The sequence below is a fragment of the Watersipora subatra genome, chromosome 5 (assembly GCF_963576615.1).
Source record: "Watersipora subatra chromosome 5, tzWatSuba1.1, whole genome shotgun sequence".
Lineage (NCBI taxonomy): Eukaryota > Metazoa > Bryozoa > Gymnolaemata > Cheilostomatida > Watersiporidae > Watersipora > Watersipora subatra.
In genome coordinates, this window is record NC_088712.1 from 43,079,752 (window position 1) to 43,092,358 (window position 12,607).

Here is a 12,607-nt window from a genome sequence, read left to right on the forward strand (position 1 = left end):
CGTTGTAGGAAGTATTGCAGCAAATAGCATTTCCACATTGTTGTTTATGAAAATAAACACAAACGCACGCACGCATACATTATTATTATTTTGTCATAATCAGTACACTGACTGCCAAATTTTAATTTTAATTTTGACAAATCCTAATGTTGATACAGTATGGCGAAAAAAGAATTCTTTAGTGTGGTGAGGACAAAGAAGCATCGAGTTTTATAAATGAAGGCAAAAAAATCTTATCACAGGAGCATCATAACCCATGGGCATACTGTATTAACTAATACGTAATTTAGCGTGTGCAATCGGCAAAAGGGTATACAGTATACGGTAAAAGCAATAGAATAGAAGAGCGCCTTAGCCTTGGGGTTAGACCTGCGTGTTTACAAATTTGCAGAATCAATCTTCGTGAGTTCAAATCCAGTATAAAGCAGATTTTGCAGAAATCGGAAAATGACAGCTGACGACATACAGGTGACAAACTTTGAGATATATTTGTATGTTTTATATGATTTATATTTTTTTTATTAATAAGCAGGTGTTCTACCAAGTGTAATTTCTATGCTACTACAGTCATGCTGTGGTTGCTAACTTCATTGTTGACACCAAGGGTGTATCGACATAAATATTTTCATCGAGTATCAACATAGATTCTTCTAATAAATTTCAGTTGGAAGACTATTTCTTGGTTCATCACCATCATTTTCAGGCAATTCTAACTTAGTCTAAAAGGCCAAAACAGGTCATGTCGGTGTCCTCTATACAATACAATATTGAGCCGCAACTTACTGTCAGACTTGAAGCTAAATAGTATATCAGGGCCTTTTTGAGGATATGATTCCATACCATATCTCCAACCTGTGACCTCACCAAATTGCGCTGACAGTGATCATTTATTATTCACCATATTAGATATTACTATTTGAGTAATGGTAGCAGCAGCCTATAGAAGTTTCAGAGCTATCAATTTTTTTCACAGCTATATTTTATTGTATGACACAAACATATTACATCAGCGGCACTAATGGCAATCCGTTACAACCACCTTTAAGTTTTTAACTTTGGAAGAAAGGTTTTTGCACGTAAGAGATTCATGGTAGCGATAATGTTGAAGCAACCTACGCGTTTAAATGCGGAGTTTGTTCCTCTTTTTAACAGGGAACGCGGAGTTGGAAGCTCTTGTTTGCGCTTTAGGAGCGGCGTTAGTAACTTAGTACATGTAAAAGAATATAACACAAGTATAAATGGACACGCTAGAATTATTGCCAAAACCTTGTCATTCAAATTCCTATTATAGAAAGGGATACGGTATGTAATATCTCACACACGAGCACGTGAAGGTTACTCAAACTAATTTATAAGCAAAATAGAATCGCTAAAAATTGTTGCGAAGTCACAGTTAGAAGAGGGAGAAACTATAAAATGCACTTGTTTTTTTAATATATTTTAAAAAATCTGATGATGAAATTTTTTTTTCACAAACAAAATATTTTGAAACTACGTTTATGTAAAATAATTAACGTTTTAAACAATAAAAATGTTAATTAGCATTTCTAAACATACAAACATCATCGAAGGTAATGTTGGGATAACCCACATACAAAATATTTTTTTAGTTTCACTTTAGCTACACGCGTGCTGCAGTTGTACTTTCCAGTTAGATGAAGTACTAATAACATTATTTTATGTTTTTATGTTTCATTTTACTGAGAAACAATTACGTTATATTAAAGCGATGTTGGACTACAAAGTTTTAGATGTTGGTAAGTAGCGATGTAGCGTATTTTGTTGCCTTAAACATGGTTGTAATGATAATTATACATGCAGCCACAAAACTTGCCGCGATCTATCGCGGACTGTTAGGTTAGTAGTGAATATATAAGAATGCCTGTGCTTTACGCTAAAAATAGTAATTTTAAATAGCAATAATTTTTTATGCGACAGCAAAATTGATAACTTAGACTTTGAGGTCAATAGGCATATACATGTACGTGGAGGAAAAAAATCATCGCCTTTTCGCACTTGTGAGAATACAGTCACACGAAGACAAGCATTACCCATCTGTTTTTCAAGAAATAGCCATTTGTTACCAACACAAATGATATTGCTCTGGTTACAGATTAAGACAAACAATATATGTTATGTATCCTCTCAGCATACCTCAACAGTTTCTTTCTCCAAAGGATTCCACACTGGCGTAAAAACAACCGATACACCTTCCTTAATATCCTACAATTTTTGGAACTCAATGAGGTACTTTCATATGAACTCCAAGGCAATTTTTTTCTTCTCTTTAAAGCAATAGTAACATGACCTTACATGACTGACGGGCACCTTGTTGCTCAGACATATCTGGTTATTAAGATTTTATTTCCTATGCTAATGAGGTCCTTTTTGCAGGAAATTAGACATGATTGAAGCATGAGCCATATCAAAGTTGCAGTTAGGGTCCGGCCATTAAATTCTAGGTAAGTTACAATGTTATAATATAACAGCTTCTATCACTTTAGAATTGTTAGTAAATATGGTGTTCCTTGCGTATATTTTCTGATCGATGCTACCATATTATTATTATGTTTATTATTATTATCATGTTATTTTGTTATCATGTCTGTGCACCTCATGCTATATAAAATCTTGAATTGTAGTCAACCAAGTAAAGTGAATATTTAAACTCTAGTCAAATCTCTACATGAGAAGTTTATATGTTCCGAGAGTTATTTATGTCAAAACCGTTTCATGTTACAACAAAAAGTAAAGGCTTTACTCATCTAATTTGTCTCATAACTGGAAAACCTGACATGGAATTCGACCAAGTGCACTAGTATATAAAACTATGTATTGGATTAAGTGTAATCTACTAAATTATTTGCAAAAAACTAAGTTAATAAAATAATAAAAATAAGTTAATATACTAGTTAAAAACTTATAAAAGGAGCTTTTTTATAGTTGCTCTATGATTGAGACACGGAAGTGGAAGGTTAATCTTAGTAATAAGCCTTAGGTTCAAAGGCAGAGATGGGATTGAAATATGCTTAGTAATTTACACTATGTATTTCAAAATAAGTGAAATCTAAACTAACTGACATATGGTTGTTATTTGTCTATTTTTGCATTTCTTATAATTGCACCAATCTCTTTGCTCACATTTGCGAAACAGTAATTTTTCACGATTCTTTGAGATCAGCATATTGGAGATTACTTCAGGTGAAAGTCAATTACTCGTATTGGTATATTGGTATGTTTAAGTGATTGTGAACAGAGACTGAATTCTATCAAACTTTATTATAAAATGGAAATAGACAGAAATTAACTCATTGATTTTTGATCAGGTTATTTTCTGATAATAAGTGTGTTGTAATTATTTTTATAAATGATTAACACTTTGTTGTGTCAATGTTGGTGACACTTCATGTAAAAACCTACATGAACTTAGCTTTACACACTCCGTATAGAAAGTAATGATAGTTCAGTTTTTACTTTCACTCAAACTCGACAATTAATATGAGTAAATGAAGTGTGGCCTGTTTATATACCCATTGTTAATGATTCTTGAAGGGAGAAGGTTAATTTTTACACCTGTATATTATACACGTTTATGATACACGTCTATTGAATAGTTAGACAGTTACTTTATCTCACAGCTTGTTACAAATTAACCATGGGTCACTAATCACAATACATCTTGCTCTAAGTTAGCAATGATTGTTTTATTGAATTCAAACTATAACTATCTAGCTGCCAAATAAAATCTTCATTTTTTATCATTAGTATATAATTTATTTTGTGGTGTGTATTTAAAAAAATAATATTTTATTAATAAATTAATAATAATTGTTATTATATTTATTGTAATAAAATTGTTTTATAGTATTTAAACTGTGAGCATCTATTTTTTAAATAATATACCGAGTACTTTTTTATTGTTAAATTCTTTTTCACTCTTTGCTTCAGAGAGATCGATGGCCAGGCAAAGGTGGTGATTGGAGTTAATTGTGACACCGTTTCAATTACTAACCCGAAGGTATGTTAATATTCATGCCTGCAACCACCTGCAAATGTTTTGCCCTATGATAGCTGCTGCAACAATACTATTGATTTATTGCTTGATATCAGAGAGGTCTTGATGTTCAAACTGATGTTTTTCTATTGAACATAAAGCAGTATTGACACCTGATCGGACATGTTAATTCTTGCTTGAAATGACTGTTTTTTAACTGTTATGCCTTATTGACAGAACGACGGAAATTTTGTTCTAAAACTGATCTAAAACTCTGCTTCTATTCATTAACTGTCTATACGCCCATCAAACGCTATACAGTGCGCCCTCGGGTTACGATGACCTGATTATTGTATGGCGAGGGTCAATCAAATCAATTTACCAGAATGAATCTTTCCTATAATAAGAGCCGTCTTCGTCTGTCCAAATTCACACTAAAAGTGTTAGAAAAAAGATTGCCTCACAAAAGAATTGAACTCAGATGTTCCATTTTGCAGCCAAGCTCCCTACCAACCTACACTCAATCACCATGCTGTATCATGGAATATTTATGTATTTAGTTATTGCACATGATGATTTCATGCGGCGCATAGTACCAGCGCACTAGTGCGATATATGTTTTATTGTTTCTGCGACCGTTACCGTTGTGAGAGTCTCTAAGAGTGTAGTCTGTTACTATAGTTAGTCATCGTACTACTAGAACAGTACTTTGAGCTGACCTGACACCACGCACGATCTGCTAGGTGCTGTATCGTAGGCTTTTAGTTTCAATAACACAGCATCATCGATTGATCATTGTTATCACTCGAGTGTTTGCTTTCGCTCCATTCACTCATTACAGTAATCGGGCTCTCGCTTTGTTCAAATAACTCCCATTGACACAACAATGCCGTTGCCGTGGCTGCGGCTTATACTCCACTTCCTAACTGCGCGGACCAACACAACCACTTATAATGTGTGTGTAAAAATTTTATATTGCTTCTGATATTGAATGCATAGAGGTGTTTGTTGTTTGCGAAAGCTTCACTACTGGATGGGAACCCTGATGGTTTAAAGATAATACCGTGTAAACAGCTGTTGTGATGAGAATAATTAGTCCAAATATGATATGCTTAATGTGTAAATGGTTTATTTGAAATTTAACAAATAAACTCTACTTAGTTGAGTGTACACTATGTTTGTTCCTATGTTTATAGACAATAGCGATTCAAGTTTTTATTTTTGCAATTAGTATTTTGATCAATCAGATGATAATGGATAACAGAATGCAGTTTATCTGTTAACTTTTAAGATAAACTTACACAATACTTTAGTAGATTTGATCAGAAAGTGTCGGTATTTTCTATCATTTGCATTTTTTTTATGTTTGAGGTGATCTGACTGCCAAGATGTTTCAAGATTAAAATAGACAAAACTTGATCACGGTTAAAATGGTCAGAAGAAGCATATGTGCAAAATGTTGCCAATAGTTGCTATAATTGATATCGGCTATTGTGTTCAAGTTGCAGTGTCACCCGTCTCTATTCTGTTGGTCTTTTTGCAATTATAAACATCATAATTGCACTTTCCCTTGATCTGAGTGTTTGAACTGCGTTCAAGTATTGTCGATGATTTTAATCTTGAAACATCCTGACACTCAAATCACCGCAAATAATCTACAATAATCACAATTAATAGAAAAATACTGATACTTTCTGATAGAATCTACTAACATTTTGTGCCAGTTCATATTTAGCATATCCTCCACAATTAATTTTGTAATATAAACCTTTTATATGTTAGCGTTCCTAATATAAATATTTTTTCTACTTGCTTTTATTTTACCATCAGTGATAGACAGTACTTAATCTAGATGCTTTTCAATGAAACAAGGTGAAAGAATTTCCAACCCATTGCAGTTAATATGTGGAGTTATAGTTTCACTCAACCCTCCTTTTAGCTACCCAACTTTTTCATTTTTTGGCTAATATTGGCTTCAAAGGGTCATTTTGGTTAATCCGGCTCTTGAGTAAAAATTTTCGCTTTCAATTATGTCCAGTGAGATATTCTTCATGACACTTTCAGTCACAAATCACTTATTCAGCAATAAGCACCTTGTTGTGTTTCATTGCTCCTAGTAGCAGGTGCTGACAGATTCTTGGCCACGTGTCAAGTGTTGTCTCAGCTTGTGATAGGTTTTATTCAGGTAATGCCATGTTCCTCGAGAGAGAGGTGTCAGCATTTCCTTGATAGTTAATGATATCTAATGAATTACAACAAATATTTATCCCCAAGGGATAAATGTTAGATGGCTTGCATCAGCTACTATGCTGTGGTCTCCATAATTGCTATCATTCACCTGAGAAGCGCTCATTTAAAGAATTAAGGAAGCTCACATTTATTTCTAGTAAATTTCATACAGCAATGCTTATACATAGCATTTCTAACAAAGTGGTTTTATCACTACATTTTTATGCTTCGATTGGGTTCGGATTTGCTTCAACTCAAACTCATGGAAGCCTTAAACCCCAACACTTTCGACTCCATTTTGCTTCTCTAAATCTATGCGAAGGCATTCGCTGTGGGAGTACTTCAGTATCAAACGAAAGCTCACTACTGATGGATTCGTATCATTAATACTCAGCTAACCGCCCCACAGTGGAGGTAACAAAATGCAGCTCACAACCTCACTGGTCTCTGCTACAAAAACGTTCCATGGCTACTTCTGTTTCTACTTGAATTTTTGCCTTTATATTAATATTTACACGCCAAGGATGTGTTGCTCATACGAGTATGGCTAGGTTATTACTTTTTAGTGCAACTAGTTGACTGCGCAGGAATTGAAAAGCGTCAGTGACTCGAGAATGAGTCCAATTTAGTCAGTTTTGTTCTAAGGAATAAATCTATATCTATAAATAAATCATAAATCTAGGAAATATCTATATAGATGACAACCCTGACTCGTTGAAACAGTAGGATTCTAATTTTTCAGCAGCGGACAACTCCAAACCCATTCAAAGCACGGAAACACGGTGTATGACTCTATGTTTTATGAGACAACATACAACATAATATTCTTTTTGGTTGAGTTTATAGGAATAAGTTGATCTGTTAACCACCTTTGAGCGACTCGTATTGTAGCTTGACGCGAGTAGCACACAACTGGACATCGCCGATTCAAGAGAAAAAGTCAAGTCGTTTGTGTTCGACTACGCCTACTTATCGGCTGACAGGACCGCACAAAACTACGCATCTCAGGAACTTGTAAGTTGTCTCCCATTTTCAATTATAGTACTCTGTTTAGAGACTCATGTTATTCAAGATTAGAATTTACCCCTCAGTGAACCTGGAGACTTACATGGTAACATACGACAGCCAGAAATTAGAAGAAGTCCATTTGTTCTGAGAGTTACTTTATTTCTGTGTCTAAACTGTTGCTTGTTGGGACATAAAAACATGCTGTATTTGTTTAATTACTCTCATCTCATAATTGATAGGAGGAATTAAACATCCCTACCTTTAAATGAGATGTCTTATGAGGTGGGACTTTAAATGTTTCAAGTTTAATATGTTTAATGCTTCAACTTTAATTGTTCAATTAAAGTCCCATCTCATAAGAGGTGGGACTTCAATTGTCCCACCTCTTCATATGGAATTCAACCAAGTGCACTATATAAAATTATGTTATGGACTAAGTGTAATCTACTAAATTATATGCAAAAGATTAAGTTAATAAACTAATACAAATAATTAAAATGGGCTATTTACTGTTACTTCATCATTGCGACTTGAAAATAGAAGGGTAAGCTTTATAATCGCCTAGGTTCACAAGGAGAGATACGTAGTATTAAAATATTACTTAGTGTTAAAATATACTAATTATGAGATGAATTTCTTGTTTTTGTGATATAAGAAGAAATAAATCTTAGGTATATCTTTCAACTCCACAAATATTAACCATTCCTAACTGCAAATATTGCTAGAGTAGCCAACTGCAAAGTTTCATCTGTATGAGTTCCGTGAATAGGCGCAATATTTTTGTTTATTCAAGTCGGAGATTTCTGTTATAGTCTAAGGTTGACATATAATAAACCTCTACGTACAATAAATTCAGCATACAAGTCTTTTGATATAACAGGTCTCTATAGTATCTTTGATACCATACACATCCGTTGACTCCGATTTACTTCTGCAAACATTATTGGGCACCACTGAATGTCTTCTTTCATAAACAATGAGCCAGCGTTTTCTGGTGTAAATTATAGGCCCAGGATATGCAATGAAAAGTACATCATGTGTAACTGTGTATACAAGCGTGTATATGTATGTGTTTGTGTTGTTTGGAAACTTAGTAGACACAGCAAGTTTTATTTTGTTAGGGGAATCCTGAGTAGAACAGTTTATTTAGATCAATTCTTCCAAAGATGGTCTTGGCTAAGACGTTCGAGTTGTACAGTTGGATAGTTGTTGGGTGCGTTGAAACTACTAGGGAAACTTAACTGACTCATAGATGAAGGTGTTCTCATTCGTATTTACGTATTCATGGGCTTGCTGAGTTTTTTTCTCAACATGTGACATATTTGGCATCCTTATTTGACCTCCATTTTCACCATCAGTTCAGCTTCTCAGTGAGTGTACAGTATCTCACTGGCTTTTTATTCTCTCCTTAACTTTATCTCGTTGTCTCTCAGAATCGCTGTCATTCCTATATTGTTATAATTATTGATCACATGATTATCTTATTGTTTCCTTAGCGCTGGTGCATTCCTGCAGATCATAAGTACATGGATGAGTGGTTCTGCTTTGTAAATGTAGGAATTATTCCGCAATGGCACCTTTCGTTGTCTGTTAGTACATATAACGGCCATGTGAGGAGATATCGCAGGCTTCGTAATAACACTTTATTCAAATCGCAACTGCAAGTATCGTGTAGTCATACTGCTTTAGACTATCCTTCGTTTTTTCGTGACGTCATTATATCGTTGTTGGCCATCTTTATAGACAATTTTTCGTTAAAAACACGAAGCTTTTGCTATGAATTTTTGAAAACGATGCTTTTGTTTGCAAATTTTTTTAATTATAGTATCGAAACAACACCAAAAGGTACTATTAAATAAAAGAAAAACGATTGTTTTCTACAAATATGGCGGCTTTTTCGTGAATGAGCGCGTGTGCAAGCGACTTGATGACATCAAAAGAACGATGGATTGATTAGTATTGAGTCAGCACTGTCTCAGTCGATCACGTTTGTCGATGGTTTTACTGCAAAGCTTAATATGCACTTCCTGTTTCATATTCGTGTGATCCATTAAATTCCTCATTTGATGTTTATCCTGTGATTCATAGTTTGTTTGATCAGCTGAGACTTGTAATGGTATCCCTTAAAATCTGAAAAATGTACTCACTGATAACATAATTAGCCAATAGTACATGAGTAAGGCAGAACTATTTCAACGAAGCATGAAAGTGCCACTCATATTGATGATCTCACTAAACGCACCGGACAAACACATTTACTGTTGCTCCAGGAAACACTCAGGCCTATGACAACCATTAGATCCATAGCCATGTCACCAATTTAGAAAATCTTGATGCTGGTCTACGCTATGTTATCATATGTTGTTGTTACTCACACAATACATCGGTGATCGTCGTTGATAACAATTTTTACCCTATCATAAAGCCATCTGCATTTACATCAGCCAAATAGTCTGTAGCATAGCATTCTCATTATCCAATGCATTCGCCGAAACGAGGTACTAGTCCCGCAGCAACTGTTGTGAAAGAAAATATAGATCGTCCAATCCGTGACAGCCAATCACCATTGCCAAAGTGGTACACATTGCACCGGTTGTCGTCGGTGCTCGACGAACTATCATGAAAGTTTGGCTGCTGTAATCTTTCCCATTATATTTGCATTGCTTTGACAATGCTATCGGTTTACTGTGCACATAATCGACAAATATCGACGAGTGGACATGCCGACATGCGGTGATGTAGTGTGAACCAGTATTAAGGCTGGCTGAACTACCAACCACTTCCAAATTTGCCATGTGAATGATGGAATGGTTCTTATTCTGTGTATAAAGGGTTGCTGGCTGGTACGCCTTAGTTTTGTTTCTGTCAGAATAATGAAGTGCCAGTGGTGATTTGGGTCGCTAGAATGTGGTTTTCACATCATGAAGGCAAGTAAAAAGGAGCTGAAGATATATTGCAAAGTTGAGCTCAGCTAGTGTTTTAGACTTCTGTTTGGTTGTCTGGACAATGTTTGCTCGACTAGTCTGAGCGTGTTAATCCAATCACCATAAAGGTGCTTGTTTAGGCTTCTGTCGTGTTGTCTCTTCCTGATTGGATGTAGACATAATATACAGGTGTGATGTTTATCTGTCTAATAACAACATGCTGTCAACCGCAGGGGTTGAACTTCAGAAGTTAATCACGTGGCAGTTAGGATACCATGCTATTTCCTCTCTCACTAGCTGAAAGAAAAGTGGTCTCAGGGTGAGCTTTTCCTCAGAAACCCTGAGCTGTTTATGATTGAATTTGATGGAACTTGATCTGACCAATCATATTGCATCGCCATGGGATTATCTCTGCAGATTAATTCCATATTTCTTTAGTGGTGGCAACTCAAGAAATGGAAGCTTTTACACTGTCACAGAACAATCTAGAATATTTGAGCTTCTAATGCAAACATGAGACAACTGGAATCATCTCATATATGGTGTAATGTCATTTCTTCTGCGCATTCTCAAGACACCAAACATATTTGGTTAAAATTTTGGTTCAAGCAATAAAGTGTACATGACATACATGTAGAAAGCTCTTTGAATATCTCTATTAAAATACTGTCTTTTGTCTCACTACCAGATTTACTTAATTAGCCTTAGAATGTAACTGGCTGTAAGAAGATTTCAACTTTACGCGTGCCGTGTCCAAGTTATAACAAACCATCAACAGTCTTAGCAAGGATTTGCTCTGAAATACTCTATTAAAACATATAAGCTACTGGTAATAGTCGCTAGAAAGACCAAGAAGGCTTAGAAACAATAACTGGTCAAGTCATACGACACGCGAGTGACTTCTACTAGTTGAATAGCTGTATAAAGGGCTCTATCTATTTAATCAATGCTGACTCTATCTACTTGTAAACTGATGCCTATAAATAACAGCTTACAATCAGCCTGCTGCTTGCTGTCGATATTGACTTTATTTATGTTACATATAATGGCGTATGGTGGCAGGTGATTGATCTATAGAAATACGATATGAGAGATAAACAGTGTTAGTAACAAATATTCCTGCTTGTGTTTGTGTTTGCCGACTTGACATAGTTGTTAACTGCTTGAGGCATGTTTCTTACCTTCACATAGAAAAGGTGAAACCTGAGCGTCCGTGTGAATTCTCAAGTTCTTTGCCATCATAGAAGTCATTATTTGTCAGAAATGTATACATATTGGCCAATGATGTTATTCGGTCAAGGTTATTGCCTGCAATGTTTTATATTTTCATCGTCAATACTAACTAAATGGATCAGTTCTGATGACTCAGCAAATTTGAAAAAGTTTGCATGTCGTTATCCAAATTAGCCAGAGTCTTGAGTGATGCAACAACATGGCAAATGGCTGCTGAGGTATTGAATGTTGTTATAAGCGTCTGGTAAAACCATCAGTCCTTTTATCAGTTGCTATGATCAGTTTTTCATCGGTAACACGCCACCATCCTCCATCGGTTCCAAGCCTTGGCCCTACGTCAGTGTCTAGCCTCAGGACTACAGAGGTACTACCCTTTAATCCCACATAGCTGTCTAGTGTCTCTTCATATCAAACTGCTTTAAAAACTTCATGGCTCTGTTTCATGGAACTTGCTCAAGCTGCTCTGACCTCAAACTTTTACACACATTATCTAGTGCTAACCTTTTTATAACTTGATCAATTTTAAAGCCAATTCTAGACTTGTCTCCTTCGACCTGCTTTTTATCGTACTGTGTATTCGAATATTGCTGACTGCACCTTATGCACCATTTCATATAGCCCTATAACTGCAGAACATTGACCTATATGACTCCTTTCACTTTTAGAGCATCCCTAAATAATAGCCTGATTGCTTGCGTTTCCATTATTGATAAATGATGCCTTCATATAATGCATTATGACACTGTAGCCTGGTGTCCTTTTCAAGCATCTGTACCCTAGCGAATCTAAAAGTGAAAACTTGTGAATGTAAAGTTTTTTTTACAAGAATTCGCCAAGTTTAAATAAAACAATAACAAAAGTTTTAGTAATATTTCTTGACTTCTTGCAGCAGCCAGCAAATCTTGTTTGTATTGATAGACGGCAGCATGTAAATAAGATTAAGTTCTTTAGCAATGCATACCTGAATAATATGATGAATAAAATAAATACAAGCGGGGAGGGTGAACTGTAACCTTTACAACCAAAATCATCAACTGTTAAAGCGATACACTATACCAGTGATACACTGCGGCAGCATGTAGAGGGTGAGGGTAAGGCAGCATATAGAGTGTGAGGGTAAGGCATCATGTAGAGGGTGAGGGTAAAGGTCCGGCCACACGTAACGAATTATTCGTTCAATCTGACCGAATTCACGAATTTCACAGAATTCGCAGATTTA

General features: G+C 35.4%; 1 protein-coding gene across 1 annotated transcript in view; it reads left to right on the plus strand.

Annotated features, from left to right (window-relative positions):
• Positions 1-447: 447 nt before the first annotated feature.
• The window catches only part of LOC137397383 (kinesin-like protein KIF16B), a 39,008-nt gene continuing 26,848 nt past the window's right edge, over positions 448-12,607 (plus strand). Inside the window, exons 1-3 of the mRNA XM_068083674.1 lie at positions 448-491; positions 3,949-4,018; positions 7,115-7,237. Of these exons, the coding sequence (XP_067939775.1) occupies positions 448-491; positions 3,949-4,018; positions 7,115-7,237 (237 nt within the window). The remainder of the gene's footprint in view (positions 492-3,948; positions 4,019-7,114; positions 7,238-12,607) is intronic.